We start from the raw sequence: 22,170 nt of genomic DNA on the forward strand, positions 1-22,170 counted from the left end.
ACTCATTATATTGAATCTTATACTAGTGTTCTGCCCTCTGGTGGAAGATCTAGGTGCTACAAATTGGATTTTAATCCTGCCCTCATTAGCTTCTTCATGTGAGATCTCATTCGCTCTTTAATACAAACAATATTTTTGTGAAAAGCAAAGAGTTCAGTTCTCAAAGCTCATAATTACTCTTTCCATTATTTCTTCTCTCAGGTCTTAAGGGGATTAAAAAGGAAAAAAGCAGAAACTTCAACAGAACTCTGTACTTACATGAAGCTGAATCCTCTTCGGCTCCTAACGTCTGACTGCAGCAAGAGTCGAGGATTTCTCTGCAGGCGTAGTAAGTGGTTGCTCCCAGACAGCTGTTACTTTATCTCTGCATTTTGCCGTCTGCCTTAAACCTTAAATCAGACACAGGAAGTTATCACCAAAGAGTTGCTGTGACACTGCATTTAAAATCCTAAAATGTGTATATATATTTTGTTTTAAAGCTTTGATCACTCCATCAAGTTTAGAGGTAAGAGATATATATATCAAGCTAGATGTCAAAAGCTGTGGGGATCAATTTAATTTTCTTTTTTTTTTCATTCTTTCTATTCAGAATACAACCAATTCCAGTGAATCCGTTAGACATCGTAAGTAGGTTCTTATATTCGATCTTGTGTGAAAATTTAAAGACAATCATAGGCTGATCTTTGACTCTTTGTGATGTTTCCACATCTGACTGACAGATAAATAATATTCAAAAAATAAAGAAAACCTTTTTCTTATCAGGGACCAAAAGGTATTCCGGAAATGGTCAACAACATTGTTATGAACAACTAACGGTGAGGCAAGCCTGTTTTATGACACTAAATGAAGAAAGCAAATGAGTTCCTGTGACAAAAAGACAAATGTTCCCAAATGTTAGTGTTACATTGAAGCATTTGCTGTGTTTCTGAGGTAGTATGCTAAGTGGCGACTGCGGAAAATGGAAACAATTCCAGGAGAGCTTCGAATTAAGACGGTGGGAGCCTTTGTGCAGCTACGTTCTTCTGTCGTAATAAACGTCTTCTTTTATCATCTCATTGCCTTGTGATGTGTCGAGCTCTGTCTTTTTCTCTCTTCTCACAGGACAGTTTTATAGGATATCTGTGGAATATCACAAACCAACTGAACCGTACCTTTGCTTTGGAAAACCCTGAGGCCATCGACTCCATCATCAAGAGTTGCACTGCCATGATGCGTATGACGTCACAGAGATGTGATTCGGATGCCAGCCAATATTCAGTGAGTTTGTCTGGTGTCACTGTTAAACACATGGATACCGTTTCACCGTTCCGGCCCTCAAAGTCAGACGTCATTGCTTTCTCTCTTTAACAGTATGTGTTTGAGAAAACGTTGGAGATCATTAAAAAAGCTTCTCTGCTCGGGGTGACCACAGCGAGAGTTACCAGGTCCCCATCAGGCACCGTCTATACAGCCCCGTGAGTTGCTTCTTCGTTTTCTTATCTTTTTGCTTATCTAGTTAGACTAAATTTTATTTCTCTTCAACAAGCTACAAACCCGAGGAACTCGATAACGCAGTGATAGGCTCAGAGGAAGACGGCGGGATGGTAAAGCTCCCCTCGTTCTCAGCGATGGAGTCAATCATTGGAAAACACGAAACCATTGTTGCACAGGTCTGTGTGTTACTGTCACGTGTTTTTTCTTTCTTTCTTTCTTTCTTTCTTTCTTTCTTTCTTTCTTTCTTTCTTTCCTGGTGTCTGCAGCCTTTCTAACAGAGATTATGTCTTATTTTTAGATGGCCACATTTTCAACCAACCCGTACCCCTCTGCACACAACATATCAGGAAGCGTTTGCAGCCTTGTACTCTCTGATGGGACATCTGAGTTTAAGGTGGAAAATCTGAAAGAGATGATTGAGGTACAGCCAGTGTGTGGGGGGAAAAAAAGTTTTCTGCCATTAAAGGCGACAGGTTTAACGATCTAGAAAATGGTGTCAATAGAAAATCCTGTGGGATTTTTGAAATTGGAGATGTTTTTGAATGATGGGAATCTGCTCTGGAGGAATAATACATCATAGTTTAAAGCTATAATTAGTAATCCTGTTCAGAAACACTTTTTGTTGTATTGGGTAAAATCGTCCTTCTATTCGGAAAGTAGTCAATACATAAAAGGTTTAAAAAAAATCTATCTCTGTGGGAGCTGCAGGCCTGTAAAAACTCTGACCAGTCCTTGCCATTCGGTCTGACGGCCAAGGACTGCTCAGAGTTTTCATCCTGCTCTCACTCCTTTCTGTCTCTCAAGTGCACCTCATCTATTGGTTGTCCCACATGCCAATCGTTCTGATGCGCTCTCGTAACGCCAGTGTGTGCGCTCGTTCCTTCTTAGTTTCCACCAGCTCTCTGCACATTTTTAAGGGTTTATGTATCCAGTTCGCTTAGCGGTTAGCTTCAGTGTTAGTCGTTCATTGTAGCTCCACTGCTCCCACCATAAACTTTGAACATGGCAGACAATCACAAGAAGCAAACCGCGTACAAGTTTATGAGAAGAAAAGGAAGCCCTCAGTAGAAAGAAATAAGACCAGAGTGGATTTGGGAGATTTTTTGTCACCCGATCCCCCCCCCCCCCCCCCGAGAAGCAGAAGAGCAGGTAAGGTGATGTTGGGCATGTGCAGTTGTTCAAAAAGGACTTGGGGAAACTTTGGGGAAGATCGCTGACTTTACCTTTAAACAAAGTCAATATGCTAAAAGTTAGCTACAGCAGGTAAGGTACAGACAGCTTCTAACCTCTCAACAGAGCCCAACATAACATAAAATATTTTCATACTTTTTTGAAGCGCTTTGTTGGATATGTAACAAACTTCACAATCATAATACTTAGCATGAAAATGCCTTTTCTGCTTCTGGTTTCCTCAGATATATTTACGCCGCCCCAATGCTCCACCTCTGACCAGCAACATCGCCGTGTTGAACAAAGGCACAAAGTCAGTAACTCAGATTAATGTGTCCAACACTGAGATGACCATCTTATTTAAGGTCGAACCCAGCATCAACGTGACTTTGGCTGTTTCCTTGTCTTACGACTCACCTCCTAACTCCACATACTTTCAGAACACAACCATTTTGTACAGCACAGGTAACCGTCCCCAGCAGCTGCGCCATCTTTTGCTCTTTGTGGTTGAGGGCTGATGACCAACCTGGTGCATTCTGTCCTCAGATGACTATCACTGGCTGATAACCCCAGAGATGTTAAATGACACCTTAGGGTCATGGTATGTAGAAACCAGAATTGTAAATTTCACACTGGAAACAGACGTGACGCTGAACATCACCACATACGTTAGCCGGTGCCTTTACTGGGACGCTGGGAAACAGGAATGGACCGACAGAGGCTGCAGGGTATCCACGCCGTTTTGGATCTTCATGTGCATTCCTATTTTTGTACCAGCAGCAGATGCATAGCCTACTAAGCAGCGGTGCGTGTTTCTGTGCCATGCAGGTTGGAGAGAAAAGCACTGCCGTGCTGACACAGTGTCTGTGTAACCACCTGACCCTCTTTGGGAGCTCCTTCTTTGTGATGCCAAACTACGTTGACGTGTCTCGAACAGCGGAGCTGTTTGCCACAGTGAATGAGAACTACGTGGTGTTGGCCCTGCTGTGTGCTTTCTATGGTCTTTACCTCATCACACTGCTGTGGGCCTGCTACGCTGACCGCAGAGCCAGCTCCAAGGTCAGACGTCTGTCAAGAAATGAGTGTGCTTTTAAATCTACATACTATATCTTATAAATTAGAGAATTTCATATGGAAATTAATAATTTCATATCAGTAGAATAAAACATTTCTCCATGCACTTTGCACAATTGTATTTACTTTGATGTTTTCTATGTTTTTCAGAGGAAGATAACGGTGCTGGAGGACAATCACTCAGGAGCTCTGTACAACTACCTGGTCGGGATCCAGACGGGCCATCGCAGAGGCGCCAGCACTTCTGCTAATGTAAAGAATTTCAATTTACTGACAGAATTAGTATTTCATTTGATATTTAAAAAACACATTTTTTTTGACAGATTTCATCATAGACAACACTTATATTAATGTTTCCAAACAATGTCACCGGTTACATCTGAAACATAAGCTTACAAATGATAGAGGGATTAATCTTAATCTGATTAATCTTTTGTGGTATTTGTTAAAGACTTTTTGTTTATCTCTATTTCGACATCAAACAAGTAATGAGATTTTGAAAATACTAAAAAAAATAAACTTTTAACTTTTTAACACTGGTATTAAACAGTTTTCCATTATTTGTAAAGGGAAAGTGCTATTTGGGATCATTTATTTTTACATTTGTTTGCCTAACCAGTATAATCAGTTCAGGAAAAATAATATTTTTTTAACTCATCAAATAAATGTATTAAAGTACATGCTGGCTGAGCTAGTGTGGTTGTTTAGGTGTGGATCACGTGGCATATAGGTGTCACTGCCCAGTGCTGCTCCATCAGCTCCCGTTGCTGTCCTGCAGGTCACATTAAAGCTGATTGGCACAGAAGCAGAGAGCACCATACACACCCTCACCGACCCAGAAAAGCCGGTGTTTGAGAGAGGATCTTTCGATATGTTCCTTTTGTCCACGCCATACCCACTGGGAGACCTGAAAAGCCTTCGACTTCAGCATGACAACTCCGGAGGTCACCCATCATGGTAACGGAGGCAGAGCTTTTTAATAAACACTACACTTATTCTGTCTCAATTGCACTAAAGCGATAACTCAAAAAACTGTCGGCAATATCTGTTTCAAACATTTACCTAAAAATCTGTATTTTATTTCCCCCCAACCATTAAGGTATGTCAGCAAAGCAACCATACAGGACCTTCAAACAAAAAGTGTCTGGCACTTCTTCTGTAACTGCTGGCTGAGCGCTGACCAAGGAGACGGCATGACCAAGAAAACCTTCAACGCTGCGAAAACCAATGAGATCGCCAGCTTCAGGTCAGAATCTGTTCTACAAACTGAAGATATCTTCCTTAGCTGTTGTCAAACCCAGGTCTAACTGTTCTGTTGTTTTTTTTTGTGTGTGTGTGTTTTAAATTATTATTATTTGGTCAGGAACATTTTCCAGACCCGAACATCAACCGGTTTTAGAGATGAGCACATCTGGGTGTCCATCGTGGATCCTCCCTCCCGCAGCCCGTTCACCCGAGCTCAGAGGGTTTCCTGCTGCATGTGCCTGCTCCTGTGCACCATGGCCATCAACATCGCCTTCTGGAACATCCCTGTAGATCCAAACTCTGCTGTGCTCTTTTCAATAGGTGGTTGACGAGCTTTTATCGATATATCTTAGTGATCTGAGGATTAAAGTTTTAGGCACCAAGAAAAGCTGCTCTTTATGAGACTTTTGAAAATTAAACTGAAACTAATCTAAGGTCACTGACACAACAATCATGTAGATTTAAAACTATTTTAATCTCCTTTCTCGTGGCATCCAGTGGGATTTCCAACTTCCTTGTCTAAACAAATGAAGCATTTAAACCATGAAGATTTTTAGCACATATACAGGGGCAGCAACGACACGATAAGGGACAGAAATAAGATCTACAGCGAGGTTTACACAAACAGCACTTATAACCATAAATGTCTACATTAAAAAGGCAGTTGTTGGATTTTTGTAAATATTTGTATAAAGTGAGTAAGATGGTATAATACATAACATAAAAAAAGAAAAAAGGGCCTTTTAATGGATTCTTCGTGTCCTGTTTATTTCCAGTGGCGCACTACATTTTTTATTTAAAGCTCCCTTTATAAAATATAGACAACTTTGAACGGTCTTATTTATACGTTCTTCTCTTTTAAGAGTGAACAGTCCTCAAAGTAGACAAGCTACATCTCTTTGTATCTGAAACTGACTGAAATGCTGGTTAGAATTATTTAAAATGTACAAATAAATCCAATTTTTTTTCCCACACTTAAAGTCTATGGGATATTTGTAGTAAAATGTGGTCAGAAATCTTTTTTTTTTTACTCTTTGTAGAGTGAATTCAAATAAAACATAGATGGAGGATTTTACTCTATGTGAAATTCGCTGTTCATCTGATCAAATGCAAAAACTCAAAACAGCAATGCAAGACACACACCAGAGTGTAATTCTATAGTAGAATCTGGCTTTATGTGATCACATTTCAAAATATTGGTACTGATTAGTGTTATTAGCCAAGGGGAAGTTCATATTGGATAGCTCCATTTATAAACAAGACAATTTAGGAAAAAAAAAAATCTAAATACAATAAATAAATAAAAACATCAGCATTTAAATGTAGCCATGATATACAAAAAGCATATCATAAATTGTACATTTATAACAGAGAAACTAAACTGAATATTGTTTTTAAACACACTAAAGAGGTTTGTAATGACCAGGAAGATGTAGGTGGTTCATACCTAACAAGTAACTTGGCATACTCTGCAGCTACCAGTGCACTTTAGCTTGATTGAATTCTGAGCTCTAGTATTGCATTTTCAGGACCGAAAATGACTACTTTTTTTCATTTCTATATTAAGGTGAAGTAACATTTGACTCATCTACTCACTGATGGGCATACTAAGTTAGTGTAAGGGACTGTAGTAACAAGGAAATGTATATCATTGTTGTATAACCAAAATTAGGGGGGGGGCATAGACGTTAAATAAAGAGGGCTTAGCAATGGAACCTTGAGGAATCCCACATATGATCTATGCTAATTACCAAATAAAACAAAGTCCCTAAACGTCAAGAACCTTAATTGTATCTATACTGTTTATATTTATCGATCTATATATTTCCAATGTAATAATTGAAGCAAGAGTAAAGAATAATTTATTTTATTAAATGGAAAGCTTCCGATAAAAATGTTGTGAGATACTCCACGTTGACATAGTTTCATTTTTGCCTCAGGGTCGCTTGAGATGACTTGGCAGGATCTCATGGTGGGCGTGCAGTGCGGTCTCCTCATGTTTCCGATCAACATCCTCATCATAACCATTTTCCGAAGCATCCGGCCTCGCCTGGTTTCAAAATCCAAAAAAGATGATCCTGGTGAGATCTTCAAACCTCCTGTTGTCAGCATACCAACTATTCTGAAGGTGAGTTTTCTTTGGTAAAAGAAAAAGAAATTAGACTCCATCTTATTGTTTAAGTCAGTCGAGTGCAGAAAATAAACTTATATCTAATTTTATGTTACTGCAGGAAACCGAGCTGATGATTTCTCTGCTGAGCATGAATCCGAGGAACAAGTTGTCAGAGATGCCCAGGCTAGAGGCCTCCAATGACCTCTCACCAGCTTTGGACAGGATTCATATCTTTATCCAGAATATACAAGGTATTTCTTTGCAGTTTCACAGAATTGTCTTAAAACAATACAACACATCTATGTAATAATAGACTGAAAATATGCTGAAATACATTTGTGTTTAAATAAAAAGGAGATCATCTTTTAGAATCACAGAAAATGAAAACAATTATTATAGACTCAGCAAAAAATAAATAAATTAAACTATTTAAAAAGGCACCGATTATATTAAATAATTTAGTAATTAAATGTTATAAATATATATTATGGTCAATACCAAGCCAACAAAGCAGGATAAATCTGGTGTCAAACAGCCTGCTCACGTTAGTTACTCTGGCTTGAAAAGAATCCTATCTTGCATATAATGTTTGACAACTTTAGCAAACACCCCACAAATATTTATGTTTTTTACCGAATAAGACAGAGGGGTACTAATTTGTTTCATCTAACTTTAACTGGTTAAAGTATATCATATGATTACAGTTCAATTTTCAAACAAATGCCTCAGAGAGGCTTTTAATCACAAGTTAGCCCCAATTAAATCCCCCAAATTAATACAATTTTATTTATATAGCACCAATTCACACCACATGTCATCTCAAGGCACTTTACAAAGTTAAATTCAATCAAATCATTCAGACAGATTGGTCAAAAAGTTTCCCATCTGAGGAAACCCAGCAGATTGCAATATCTGCATTGTCGATGGCTTTGAAGCAATCCCTCATACTCAGCATGCATGAAGCGAAAGTGGAGAGGAAAACTCCCCTTTGACAGGAAGGAAAAACCTCCAGCAGAACCAGGCTCAGTGTGAACAGTCATCTGTTTCAACCGAATGGGGGTTAGAAAAAACAGAGCAGAGACAGAAAAATTTCACAGATGCACACATTGATCCAGGAATCCTTTCTATGTTATATGGTAATAGCAGATGATCTGTCTCCCCTGGATGATGTCGCAGGTAACAGAACGCCAGACCAGGTGTACTTACTATGAAGAGAAAAATGACAGAACAAAAAGTTAAAATAATAACTAACGATGCATATTGGAGAACAGTAGGAGAACTCAGCAGAGTGAGGAAAATAGACCCTGATGTCCTCCAGCAGCCTAAGCCTATAGCAGCATAACCATAGAGATAGCTCAGGGTAACATGAGCCACTCTAATTATAAGCTTTGTCAAAAAGGAAAGTTTTAAGAGTCTTTAAGAGTCTTAAAAGTAGACAGGGTGTCTGCCTCACGGACCAAAAGTGGGAGTTGGTTCCACCAAGAGCGAAGTGCTCTGTTGGGAACATACGGGGAATCAGAGCTCTAATGGAGTTTGATTATTAAGAGCTTTATACGTGAGAAGGAGAATTTTAAATTCTATTCTTGATTTAACTGGAAGCCAATGGAAACCTGTTTAATATAGGATTTAAATGACATGTCTTGGTTAAAAAAAAACAACAACAACAACATTTTCACTTTATTTCATGTGGCCAATTTAACGCAATCCAGATTAAGTGATTGATTAAGAACTTTATTTTTAAGGACTCTGGTCCAAAGATGAGAACGTCTGTCTTGTCAGAAATTTTATAGTAATTGAGGTTTTGATGTCATCAAGACATGCCTGCAGTCGAAGTAATTGATTGGATTCATCAGGATTTATGGATAAATATAGCTGAGTGTCATCAGCATAACAGTGGAAATTAATCCCATGCTGTCTGATAATTTTGCCGATCGGAATCATATATCTAGTAAAGAGAATTGGCTGGACTGAACTCTGTGGTGCTCCACAAGTGACCCTAGAGTTTGAAGATTTATTATTAACATGAACAAACTGGAATCTGTCTGACAGATAAGAAATAAACCAGCCTAATGATTTTCTCTTAATCCTTACAGTATGCTCAAGTCTTTGTAGGAGAATATTGTGATCAACTGTAACGAATGCAGCACTGAAATCTAGCAGGACAAGTACTGACAGAAGTCCATTATCTGAGGCCATGAGAATATCATTAGTGACCTTCACCAGAGCTGTTTCAGTGCTATGATGAGCTCTGAAGCCTGACTGAAACTCCTCAAGTTTACTTTGTAAATGTTCACAAAGTTGATTAGCAACTATTTTCTAAAGAATTTTAGATAGGAAAAGAACATCAGCTATAGGTCTGTCATTTATTAAGCTATCTTGATCAAAAGAGGATTTCTTAAGTAAAGGTTTAATAACAGCTACTTTAAAAGTCTGTGGTGCCTATCCATTTACTAAGGATATATTAATCATGTCTAAAATAGGGGCATTAATCAAACGGAATGCTTCCTTAAATAATTTGGTTAGGATTGGGTCTAACATGCATGTTCAAGATTTAGATGATGCTAACATTTTAGACAACTTAGAAAGCTCTACTGATCTACACTCCACAGGTGAGAGTGAGAGTGACAACCACTGGGTTTACTGCAGCAAGTTCCTCTTGGCCAGTCTGTGCAACCTCCACATGAACCTGGAGAAACTGGATGCAAGAAACTTCTCGAGTCAGGATGAGTACCAGCAGGTTCTCAACACAACCAACCTGCTGGTCCGCAAGGCTGAGATGGTCCTCAGCAGTCACCTGTCCAACTGGTTCGTCCACTTACGCTTCTGTTTACGTCTCACCTCTGTTTTCTTTCATTTATTTCTCTTTTCTTCTTTTTGTTATTGGATAGCCCAGCACCTGTGAGGAGGAAGAAGAAGACTCCTACAGGTTTCAAGCTGCCCTGGTGGTGCGTGTTTATTGGCTGGTTCCTGTTGCTCTCCATCAGTGGGATATCCACCTACTTCACCCTGTTGTATGGGTTTCAGTATGGCAAAGAGAAATCCATTAAGTGGGCCATGTCTTTGGGTCTGTCCCTTTTTGAGAGCATCTTCGTCCTGCAGCCTCTGAAGGTCGGTGGGAAAGATCACTCTTATTCAATAGAAGATTTCGCACTTTTATCAATACATATAGCCTGGAACTGTTTGTTCAGTGTCCATCTTTCTGTAAGCATAAAGTTTCTGAAAGATTACCGTGACGTGTTTGTGCTCCCAGGTGATAGGTGTTGCCGTGTTCTTCGCACTGCTGCTGAAACCTGTTGCTGTGGAGGAGACTGAAGAAGCAGCACAGGCACTGTCAGGTAAAATGAACATTAACGTAGGACTTAATGAACCATGTGTATTAATAAGGCATGACTTAATAAGGTTTAGTGGCATTTTAGAGAATATATGGTGGAAAGAACTATAGTGTCAGCATCTGTGAGGGCTGTTTTCTTGCATAATGGAAGATGACTGCAATTACACTGCAAAAACACAACTAAAAATAAGTACAATTTTCTTTAAATTAGTGTATTTGTCCTTTATTTGAGCAGGTAAATAAGATGATTTGCCAATGGAATGAGATTTTTCCACTTAAAATGGGAACAATTCCTCTCCATCATCTGATTTCAAGTGCAGGATGTCTAATTATCTTATCTTAGGAGCAAAGATACTCATTCCATTGACAGATAATCTTATCTACTGGCTCAAATCAAGGATGAATAGACTAACTTTAAGAATATTTTACTTGTTTTTAGATCCGTTTTTGCAGTGTACTTTTATTTTAGTCCTCCCCGTGCTGTTATTTTCTGAACTGTGCAATTAGTTTGCATAATTTTTTTTGTTGGGATGCTCCGATATAAAATTTGCGCTGACATCCAGTTTGAATGTTGTTGCTATGGCCAATAAAGTATTACATGTTTTATATATATTTTCTTACCCTTTTGACATTGTGAAAAAATAACCACATTGCTTCTCTCCTTTGGTTTAATGACCCATAATCCTGCGCTACATCACTATTTCTGTCACATGCCTAAATAAATACCGTAAGGCCTACCTTCTCACCTCCCCCTCCCGAAATATGTTCAGATATAGCAAAAAGAGGGAGATAAATATCAACTCTTTGCCCAGTCTTATTTATTTATTGGACCAATACAGATATGTTAAAAATGGACTAACATCAGCTGATACCGATGTTAATGCCAATATATCGCACATCCTTCATTTTTTGGTTAGTCATTATGTGCAAATATGAAACAGCATATTTGCTGGTAGTGTAAACGTTGCGCACTACATTATGACTTACATGTAAGAGTCACTCCTTGTGTGCAAAGAACATTTTATTAGCATCTTTACTGTTTCAGCTCAGCTGTGTAAACTGGGTTTCAATAAATGATTATTCAACAAATTTTGACATAGATGAAGAAATAAACAAAAAGAAAATGACATCACAGACTCTTATGTTTACGTCTTATCCCTCTTTTTCTCGTGCAGCCTGAGGGACACGTTGTCTCCAGTAGGTGGGGCCGTAGCAACTCTGCCCTCTCTATATTTGGCACTCTTACATCAGGAGATTATTGTGCTTCTCTTTTCACTTCAGAGAGGATGTTTTCATAAAATATGTAATGCTTTATGTAACAAAAACTGAAATAGAAATCTTCTGATGGAAGAATTGGCTTAGAACCAACCTGAGATAATTTATAAATGTAATTAAACCGTGATAATTTATTCATGTTTCTCAAAGCAGCCAGAGGTTGCCTTGACATTTCATGAGACAAAATAAAATAATAATTGTGGACAACTTTAATCGAGCGACCGGATTCAACACCGAATGAATTCCCTCTGCCGACTCCTATCAGTGCACAGTTACATCCAAAGAGAGCTGAGGATGTTTCCTCTCTATTTTACAGAGCAACAAGACAGATGCAGACGGTACACCGGCAGAAATGTGCTGTGAGGATGCAACTCTTCAATGGACAGGCTGTGTTCTGCATGATCGGCATTATCATGCCTGCTTTTCTTCAACATGTGCCGCTCTATCAATACCAAATGTTTGCATAGCTACAGAATCTTTCTTTAGAGGGGAGCTGCATTAAATGGGTGATGAAATGACTGATTAAATATGTGAACATGTTGATAATTATGTATCTTTATTAATGTAAACGACTGAACTCTATCAGGGATTTCTAGCAGTGGAACCTTTTTTAGTCCTATAAAGCATAGTCAGTAAGTTATAAAAATAGTCGTTTGTTTACAGAATCAATATATATTTTTACATAGTTTCACATTAGTATAATTAATTGCTTATATTCAAGTTGAACCGGTACAGAATTTAATTTACATTATGTTCAAAAACACAGCAGAAACCAAGTTTTTCTTTATTATAGAAATGTAAAACTTGAAAAATGTAAAACTTTTAAAATCCGTCATTCGAGCAAAAATAACACTCAAAAGGTAACATTACAAGTAGTAAGATTAGTTTTCAGAGGCTCCTGTTTCTGTCTGTGTAACAGTGAATGACTTGAAATGAAGGTAAACTTATGTAATTGCACATATGGGAACTGATGGATAATTGATCACATTTTTAATTTCACTTCCATCCATGTAATACTTGCTGAAAGGGGGGTGTTGCACTTTCTTTTTGATCGGTGGGTTTTTCCTGTGGGATTCAGTCTACCCTGTGTCTGAATGATTTATGTGACAGGCCTAACTACATTTGTGTCTTTGCTTTTGGTTTGGAAATTCATGTTTCCCTCGTAGACATTTTATTATTCTGTGTTAGATCATTTGTGATTTTCACAAGATCACAAAGTTCTGGTTATTCCTTTTTCTGCATTAAAATTGAATGTGTGAATTTAAATAAAGTAATTTCTGCCTAATTTTGAGGGATCCATCCATCGATTTATAGTAACTCGCTTTATCTATAGCAGAGGTGTCAAACTCATTTCTATATGGGGCCACTTTGGCGTCATGAAGTCATGAAAAGGGCCGGTTGCACGTGTATAGACAATACTTTTCATTTCATAACTTCATTCCAGTTCAGATAGAAGTATAAAAAATGCACAGTAACATAAAAGTAGCACCCTTAGGCCCAGTTTATACAGTTTATCTGCAAAAAAAGTTGATATTGTGGTGAGTTACACTTACAGGAGGCACAGTTTTAGCCACTTTATACACTTTAAAAGGATATATGCCTCTACTTTATGACATGATATGCTTTTTTTTGGGCTCTTGAGGGCCGGATAACTTACCTTGACGGGCCGGATTTGGCCCGCGGGCCTTGAGTTTGACACCTGTGATCCATAGGAACCACACCGTCTTTCATTCATAATTTACCAGCCTAAAAAACTTTCCATACACCTCTTTATAATATAAAATCAATGCACCATATCACCCAGCGCTGAATAAACTTTTACTGTGACATTGCGAATAGCTAATATAAACATAGAACATCCGTGTACTGTACAATATATGCACTTGATACTTTCTTGGTCCACCTTTTGCATTGATTACAGTATTAATGCAGCATGTCATGGAGGCAAAAACCTTGTGGCTCTGCTGAGGTGCTTAGGCAGCCCACGTTGCTTTAATAGCATCCTGCTGCTCAGCTGCATGGCTGGTGCTGGTGTATCTCTGCTTTCTCCTGATAATAGCCCATAGCTGCTCTGTGGGTGTGGGTCAGTCCAGTTTCTGGCTGTTTCTCCAATGAAGCATCAGCATCCGCTGCAGTTCACACCATGTCAACCTCACAAACTCTTGAGTGGACTCTTCTCTTAAAGGTGCGCTTATCCATTTCCCTTGTGCTCTTTTTCCTTAAACTTACCTTCCATTAATTTGCTCTGATACAGCACTCTGTGAATAGCCACCTTCTTCAGTGTTAGCCTCTTGGGACTTGCCCACCTTTTGGCAGGGTGTCACTGATAGTTACCACTCTTCCCCTATGATTGTGTAAGCCTTACCATAACTTCACAGTATTAAAGACTTGCTTTCAAAAGTAATTTTCTGAGAAAGGGGATTTGGAGTTTTCATATGTGTGATGAATCTAAATAAACAGAAATAAACATTAAACTGATTAATCCATATACATGTTTCACTTTTTGAATTATTGAACATTTTGATGATAGTTTAATCTGTTGCAGTACACCTGAGGATGTCTATAGGACGGCATCATTTAGCGCCGTTTTAAACCCCGCCACGGACCCCTAGTGGACACAACTGCGCATTACAGTGATTTAAAACAGGACAAAGAAATCTAGAAAAAAGTACTCCAGTTCCAAACAGTCTTTTATTATTATTATTTTTTTAGCATACATTGTGGAAAAAAAACGAACATTTTCCAACAGGTCACATTTTTGTGCCAAAAGAAACAGAACAACAGAAAAGTCCAACATAGAAAATAAACAGGGAGCAGATCGCAGCTCTGTAGTGTCAATCTCACTTTCCATCCTACAAAAACATGTTAAAACATTGTAATAAACAGTGTTTACAATCCAGACTGAAAGCCACTCCTCGTGTCTCCAGAAACTGCTGAATCACTGTTCACGAGGCCGCCGGCCATTTGCCATGCAAGCAGAGCTGGGTGTGATAAAGTTACAGCAATGCGTCATGTCTGCACAAAAATAAACTCCTCTCAGTTTTTTTTTTCCTTTTCCACTGGAACCTTTTTCCCTGGTGACACAACAGATTGCTACGTATCCAAAGCTCAACTTTATCTCATCGTGTCAGAGAGAATTAGTTACATAAAAGCAGAGAACATACCGACACCCAACGCAGGTAACATGACTCCAGTCTTGACGGATGACGAGCGCTTAATCCCTCCACAGACTGGCAAGGCCTCGGATGAGAGACAACAGCTAAGGCAAATGCAGCGGTGCACATACAGCACAAGACCCTTGCACACATTCGCAGAAGACAACATAAAAAAAAAAATAAATAAAGACCACTTCTGGGGTCAAACACTAGATCCAATCATATTTGTTGTATCCGACAGGAGTGCTTGTAAATTAGGTACTTCACATATGTCAAAGTACACATATTTGGTAAAACTGATATTCAAAAAAAAAAAGGGGGGGGAAATCTTTTATTTAAAGACAGTAATTATAAAACAGATTCTTCAAACAATGAACAAAGCCATGCTGCCAAACCTGTTTTGGTGTACCGGGTAAATCAGTAGTTCGATTGATGATCGATCGTGTATCAACAAATGTTCTGTACGAGAGGTTTCCTACGCTTATGTGTTTTTAAAGACAGAGCCCGATCGTCTTGAACGTAGGTAGCAGCATCTCCCTGCCTGCTTTTCCTCAACGCCTCACACCGTCTTGTCATTAAAGCAGCTCGGCGGACGGAGCCGCTTTAAAAACCTCCGCGACCCAACCACACAGCACGCTGCGGATATGGCTTCTGTCTGATTGCTTTATGAAAACGGTGAGCCCTGGATTCAGGGTAAGAGTGAGAGGATATGATGACTTCATTAAGTGCAAATGCCCGTCTCTCAGCGCAGTGGGGCGACCTGTCGGGCTCGTTTGGCGGCTCTGAGGCGTGACGAGGAGACACAGTGGCATCAAAAATGCAAAAATTAGAACCAAGGCAGGGACAGCAAATATTAGTATAACCCCAAACCGTAGAAAAGAATAAATTAAATCTAGATTTGATTAAATCGTTTAATTGCTCTGGCTAATTGGGAAAAGTTAAGACAGTGCGACTTTAAATGGAACCAAATAAAAAGGGCTCGGCATCAACATGATTGTAATTTAGAGTGTGTAGATATATATAGAAATAAAACGAGGCACTCGCATCCAGTAAAAGACGTTACATTTTCTAGCAGACAGGGTTGGTTGGTGAGCACCCACACCTTCAGTAAGTTGGTCATATTTGTGAAAAGGAGGTAAGAATATATGTATATGTTTAAAATCTATGTAAAATTACTTTGTACGGGTGAAAGGGGGGGAGAGGAGAACTACCCATATCTGATTCAAAACCTTAAACATTTCCCCACTTCCTGTCCTGGCTGGCCCAGGAGAGACGGTACGTGGACCCAGCAGTGTCACAGATTAGGTCTTCTTTTTCAGCTCCTCGAACCGCCGCGTCAAATCGTCAAAGTCGATGTCGTCCGAGTTGGTGGTGTGGCCGCCGAGGGAGGAGGTGGGGAGTGTGTCGGGGACGGAGGGCAGTTCTGGTAGATTGTTGTGGTCATACGAGCGACGAGGCGCAGGACTGGGACCTGAGAGGAAGGGCAAACAGTTTATTATTTTACTCTAAACAGCCAAAACACATCAGAGGGTGAGCTTCACAAAAACCCCGGGGAAGCGGTACATGAAGAAAGATGATTCGTCAACGTATGAAAGTAAAAAAAAAAAAAGCTATAATAAAACAGTATCTGGAGGTGGATTTGTGTATAATGAACCAATCTGCAGATCACACTCACCTACAGCCTGAGAAGGAACAGAAGGTTTGTCATGGAGGTCATCGATCTATAACGTGGAGAAACGTGAGTTAGAGATCGTGTCGTTTCTCTACTGTAGATAAAACTGGATGTGTTAGCGCTCACAAAGACAGAACCGTATGAGCAGACAGAAAATGCTTTGGTGCTCAGTTTGTCGGAGAAACCTTCACCCTTCAAAGCGGATGTTAGGAGGGAGGCAGCCTCGCTTCTCTGTTCGAAAAATCAAAGCGACTCAGGCCCGCTCGTGTTAGTCAAAGCAGAAGCAACTCACAATAACCAACAGGCTGTGGAAAACACGCACAATGAACAAAAAAAATGAAAAGAAAACCAATTGAGGTGCAGACTTTATTTTTCTATTACAAAAGGGACTAAAGTCTGGTTCCCAGCTTGATGTTCTGCCAGGTCTTTACTGGAGCTGTTTTCAGTTGTTTTTCTTTGTTCAGTTTGTGTGTGGGTGAAACACAATTAGGCGCCATCTGGTAGGGCTCAGGTGACTGACAGAATGCCACGTCTCACTTACGCTGAACCTTTACAGCGGCTCCAACACAGCCATCATACCCGTCTTCTCTGTGAAGGTTTCTGTGACACAGGTGCCGTGTTATGATTCACGAGATTATCTTTTCACTGAACCAAAATATATTCTGAAAAGGACTTTTAAACATCTCTCGCCTTTCTACGTTATTTCTTTAAGTCTGATATTGTCTTAACTTGCTGCTTTTCTACCTACCGTTTCCTCTTTATTTGCTAACATGTTGCATTTTTCTAATAGACTTAGAAAATTATATATCGACGTCCTGAAAGGACTTGTTTAGTTGGCTGATAGATGCAAATATCATATTTAGTTTAACCATTAAAGCTATTCAACCATTTCCTTATAATTCAGACAACATGTTATGAGTCAAAAGCTGCAGCTTATAAAAGAAAATACCACAACCATAATCAGCTTTTAGACTTTTTAGGTGCAGCCAGAAGTAACTGAATAAAACTAATATGTTCATAAATTAGCTTAATTGAATGGACACAGCCTCACACTTTTAGATCTTAGAAACTGAGAATTGTGTGAATTTTAGATTTTCTACATCCAAAATGTCTTTTTTTTTATTTATTTATTTTAACGTTGACAAATCAGCCACCATACGCAAAGTCCTTTTATGGATGCGATCTGCTGAGCTTCTTTAGAAAACTTTTTACCAATTGCCATTACATGATCAAATGGCTTTCATTACACTGTAAATTGGATTGTATGCGATTGGATCTAAATGAGATCATATTAATATTTGGGACAATTTGGATTCAGTATAACTATAAGAATTTGTCATTTTTTGTTCTCTTACTGTTATCTGTTGTAATTTGGAACAATGTTTAAAAAAAAAAGATAAATGTCTTTACTATTGAGTCTGCACTCCAATCTCATTTTCAGTGCGTAGCTTTCAATTACATACATTTAGTAAGAGATTAAAGAGAACAAGGGCCGTGCCAATTTCAACTTAAATCTGGACCTAAGTCTAGATGTGCAAGTGAGGAAGGCAGGCAAAGCTACAAGCAAGCCAAACAAACTGTCCTTCCCTGAGTGCTGCCCTGCCCTGTCCATTTGTCCATCAGTGGGGACAGGGGGTGGGGAAGCTTTGATGTGAAGGACTCAGCCACTTACAGACTCGTATGTGGGGGGAGAAGTAGGCAGCTGAGGGGGCTGCCCTCCTATCACTGGGGGCTGGAAGCTGTTGTAGGTCCCAACTGAAGGGTTAAAAGGCTCCTGAAGGAAAAGGAAAACAGTCAGCAAAACTTTGGTCAAACATAATCCATATTACCACAAACCTTTTTTACATAACATGGATGTTTTTCAGGTTTCAGATGCATTTGGACCTCTTTGGACTTAAAAAAAAAAAAAAAAAACTTTCTAAAGAGGATATTTTGCATTGGTTTGGTGTATCCAAGTAGACTTAAAAAATTTTTTTCCCACATCAGTCTCACTTTGTGGGGAAAAAGTCTAGTCTTGGTCCGACTCAGACCACTCTACACTCTAAAGTGCATGCAACATTGGTTATTGACTGAGAACTGAGAGGCAATGGAAAGAAACTCAAGCCCCAAATGCTTGTAGAAAAAATAATTAGCTCAGCATTGCTTATTCTACGCTGTTAATTTAGACTTTACTACTACCCCCTGGAGCAGCATGTATGTTTTAGTGTTTACAAAAGGAGTTTCAGAGGTGTGGATGCAGAAATATAAACATTGTATCCAAATTAAGTAATTTCTTAGTACATTTTGGTTCCTTTAGGAGATAATAGTTAAAATTACTTATTTTATATGTTTATTATATGTTTGTACTTTATCCTCATGCTAAAAACTTTAAACTGTAGGCTCGATATGGAAGAACCAAAAGACATTGATTTCAGGCTAAAAATATCTTTTCAGTTTATAATTTTTTAGACAATCTAATTTTCTACTTTAAAACATGGAAGAAAAAAAATCAGACACTTTAATAATCCCAGTGGGATTACTTAAAAAAGAAAAGCTAATGGATTTCTGTATGATTTCTCCTTTTCATATGCATTCATTTGCTCAAAAAGGCTAAAGGTGAATTTCATACTTTTTAAGACCGACTAAGGACCCTTTAAAATGTGTCAAAAGAGAACTTTACAAATTCCTTACTGCTCCTTTTGGTTGTGGGTAGTTAAAAGCTGACGGCATAGGCATGGGCATAGGCATAGGCATGGGCATATGCATGGCAGGAGGAGCAGAGAAACCACCTCCACCACCACCACCTCCTCCTCCACCTCCATTCTTCCTGTCTGCATCCACATCAATGAGGTCTGCCTCCTCTCCGGGACACACTTCAGGCTATCAGGAGACAGTGAGAATAAATAAGCCAAACTCATGACATCATCCTTCATACACGGTCAGACGAAATCTCTTCATGAAAAGCGGAAGAACAATAGCATACCCGGACCATGGCGTCAGGCTCATATGGCACGTTGTAGTTCTTGGCGATCTCTATCAGATAGCGCTCCACTAAAATCTTGGGAGGGGCCTCCACACTCAGTTTGTGCATCAGCTGTAAGCATATCAGATGGCTGCTCGTCAAGAGATACACACATTCTTCACAAAACCTTCAGCAAGTAACCCGGAAAAAAACATTGCCTACCCTGTCATTGACTGTGCCAATCTGGTTGTTCCTGCACAGCTTGCCGTACTCCTTGCTGTATTTTGCGCATAGCTGTTCAGACACCTGAAGGAAGCACAACAAATGAGACTGACCTGATAGAAATACCATTTTTTAAATAAATAAATTAGGTGGGGAATAAAAAAAAAAAAAAAAAAGGATCCCCCCTATTGAAACAGCACTTACAATCTTCAGTTCAGACACCTCTGACTGGAGGCGTGGTGCTGCCCAGATCAGTGTGGACACTGCCTCTTGCAAGCCTGGATCTAGTTCCCTGGCAGGCACAAAAACAAAAAAAGAAGTGTATAAAGCATGGCGACGGGTTGTAGAAGACACGCCAGTTTCAGTACTCACTTCATGGACTGGATGAGGCCGAAGCGAGTGAGCAACAGGTCGCAGTAAAGCTCAAGGATCTCCATGGCTTCGACCAGGTAGTCCTCTCTGATGATGTGCTCAACGCGAATCCGGGCCCGCTCATCCTTACCGGAGGACAGGTAGTCTGCGATCTCCTTCCTTGCCTTCTGGGCGAGCTCAGCTGCATTAGAAATGGGCGAAGATGGGTGAGAAAGAGGGAAAAGGTCACCACCGGCACGAAACAAGAGAAAATGAACCCAACCGGTTTCGCCAACTTCGAGCCACTCACTTTTCTTCTTCTCTAGGAGTTTGAGCCGGTTTATGACCAGCCGGAGGTTAACCCTGAGCCTCTCTCCTTTGAATCCTCCTCCCAGCATGACGACAGTGTTTCTGCGAGCAGAGGATGGCGAGGCGATCAGAAAACACGGAAACATGTGATGCAGTGACTCACCCCGTGACAGGAGCACGGACAGAAGGACCGCGCAGATTAAGCCCCAAACAAATAAAAACACACGTAAACACAGCGGGAATTAAACACTGAAATCACGCTGACATGTGAAACTGTTCGCTGTGTTTACAATAAAGTCGGTTAGCTTTAGCTTAACGCAAGCTAACAACGGGCAACTTTGACACTTATGGTCTTAACATTTCGTATTTGTATTTTGTTTTGTTTTATTTTATTTATTATTATGTATCGTTATATCACAGCGGTTTACGTTCAGGTTCATGCCATGGCTGTTTCCCAGTGTTCAGTTTGTTAATGTTCAGCTGCTCTGCGTCGGTTAGCTCCCAACTACTAGCTCTGCGCTAAACGCTTTAAAAACAAAAACAAACTGACGCTAACAAACTTAAATACTCTACACAATTGTTGTACATTTTTAAAGACGGGTATCCTGAAAATGAAACAAGAAAAGACTCACCTGGATATCAGTAACTGTTAGTCAAGAGAAGCAACTTATTTAGGTTTGTGTCCCTGTTCCGTCGCCTAGTTCACTTCCGTGATGGTCTGAGTCTACGTCATGGGGATTTTAGCAGGGGCGGGGACGCTGTATGGCAAACCATTTTAACATATAATACAAACACACCTCACATTAAAATGTCAAAATAACATTTTGGCCTCTCTAGAATACAAACTGACACTTTAGCCGTCTAACAGGGAGAAAAAAAATCAATAAAATGTTATATTTGAATTACATTTCACACATATACTGCTGGACAAAACTAAGTATACTATAGATCTCTCAAAATCCTTTACAAGTTTAATTAACTGTTTTAAAGTTTACCCTTTACCGCGATTAAATTACTTCCTTGTCAAAATGAACATTTCAGTAATCCAAAATGTGAAACTTTCCATCCTGATTAACCATTTCAGATATTTAAAACATCATCCTTATGAGGACTGGTACGCATTTCCACATGGCACTGGAAATTCCCTAAAAGTTGTATAAACACGTTCTCCAACTACTTAGGCCTGTGTGTTTTTGCCCATGCCATGTAAAAACTCCTGTTATATACAAATATGGCTTGTGTATTATTAATAAATGTCTGTTTACATTTTAAAATCTAAAAAATTACTTTCAATCAAAATTTGTGATAATTTGAATGGAGCTTAATTAAATAACATTCAACATGGCAGAGGAACCAGTTGGAGCAAATGCAGTCAACAAGTTGTGGAGGAACAATAAACTTGAAACGCTGCAGTTTTCGTTAAGAATAAACCCCGTCTTAAGACGTTTCAAGCATTGGTACAAACTTCAGTATGCATAAAGTTTTAATACTTTTTGGTAGCATTAATTTATTAAGCTGCTTCCACCAACTATTGTCTCCTGTCTTTTTAGTCCTGTTTATATAAAAAAAATCTCAAAGTATCTCTCTCTCTCTCTCTCTCTCTCTCTCTATATATATATATATATATATATATATATGTGTGTGTGTGTTTATTTTCTTAGGACTAGGGAATATATTACATCCATTGTCAATTCTTGTTGGTAGATCATAGCCAGGTAATTTTTAAATCCCAAACAGAAACAAATTACAGAAACTACATTATGACTGTATATTAGCCAACCAAAAGCTTAAGTCCATTAACCTTCAAAATCTGTACATAAATCTGGCTTCTATTTCCGT

General features: G+C 39.2%; 2 protein-coding genes across 3 annotated transcripts; one reads left to right on the forward strand and one right to left on the reverse strand.

Annotated features, from left to right (window-relative positions):
• Nucleotides 1-940: 940 nt before the first annotated feature.
• pkd1l3 (polycystic kidney disease 1-like 3) lies at nt 941-12,954 on the forward strand. Its single transcript, XM_036130776.1, has 18 exons — nt 941-994; nt 1,102-1,257; nt 1,351-1,454; nt 1,526-1,649; nt 1,772-1,894; nt 2,889-3,108; nt 3,190-3,371; nt 3,472-3,702; nt 3,868-3,969; nt 4,496-4,674; nt 4,817-4,963; nt 5,081-5,283; nt 6,903-7,090; nt 7,194-7,326; nt 9,685-9,880; nt 9,964-10,183; nt 10,326-10,410; nt 11,998-12,954. Exons 1-18 carry the CDS (start codon nt 959-961, stop codon nt 12,042-12,044), a joined length of 2,676 nt encoding a protein of 891 aa, XP_035986669.1. The 5' UTR covers nt 941-958; the 3' UTR covers nt 12,045-12,954.
• A 1,399-nt stretch (nt 12,955-14,353) lies between these two features.
• Nucleotides 14,354-21,075, reverse strand: ist1 (IST1 factor associated with ESCRT-III). 2 transcript variants are annotated; one of them, XM_012850755.3, is made up of 10 exons: nt 20,964-21,075; nt 20,333-20,433; nt 20,044-20,224; nt 19,876-19,963; nt 19,672-19,755; nt 19,471-19,581; nt 19,179-19,367; nt 18,181-18,282; nt 16,512-16,518; nt 14,354-16,307 (listed from the first exon to the last, which is right to left on the reverse strand). In XM_012850755.3, the coding sequence occupies exons 2-10, from the start codon at nt 20,418-20,420 to the stop codon at nt 16,138-16,140; spliced, it is 1,020 nt and encodes a 339-aa protein (XP_012706209.1). In that variant the 5' UTR covers nt 20,421-20,433; nt 20,964-21,075; the 3' UTR covers nt 14,354-16,137. The 2 variants fall into 2 exon arrangements, with proteins under 2 accessions (XP_012706209.1, XP_012706208.1); XM_012850754.3 differs by having other exon boundaries at nt 16,512-16,557.
• Between the last annotated feature and the right edge of the window lie 1,095 nt (nt 21,076-22,170).

This window comes from Fundulus heteroclitus, unplaced genomic scaffold (genome assembly GCF_011125445.2).
Source record: "Fundulus heteroclitus isolate FHET01 unplaced genomic scaffold, MU-UCD_Fhet_4.1 scaffold_38, whole genome shotgun sequence".
NCBI classification, from domain to species: Eukaryota; Metazoa; Chordata; class Actinopteri; order Cyprinodontiformes; family Fundulidae; genus Fundulus; species Fundulus heteroclitus.

Bases quoted from the DNA above. Each gene is read 5' to 3' on its own strand.
- ist1 (XM_012850754.3), bottom strand. From the start codon at position 20,420: ATGCTGGGAGGAGGATTCAAAGGAGAGAGGCTCAGGGTTAACCTCCGG. The intron at 19,964-20,043 runs GTGAGTACTGAA...TGTGCCTGCCAG, and splicing joins GGCCTCATCCAGTCCATGAA to GGAACTAGATCCAGGCTTGC. The intron at 19,582-19,671 runs GTAGGCAATGTT...ATATGCTTACAG, and splicing joins TTGGCACAGTCAATGACAGG to CTGATGCACAAACTGAGTGT.
- pkd1l3 (XM_036130776.1), top strand. From the start codon at position 959: ATGGAAACAATTCCAGGAGAGCTTCGAATTAAGACG. The intron at 3,970-4,495 runs GTAAAGAATTTC...GCTGTCCTGCAG, and splicing joins GCGCCAGCACTTCTGCTAAT to GTCACATTAAAGCTGATTGG. The intron at 4,675-4,816 runs GTAACGGAGGCA...CCAACCATTAAG, and splicing joins TCCGGAGGTCACCCATCATG to GTATGTCAGCAAAGCAACCA.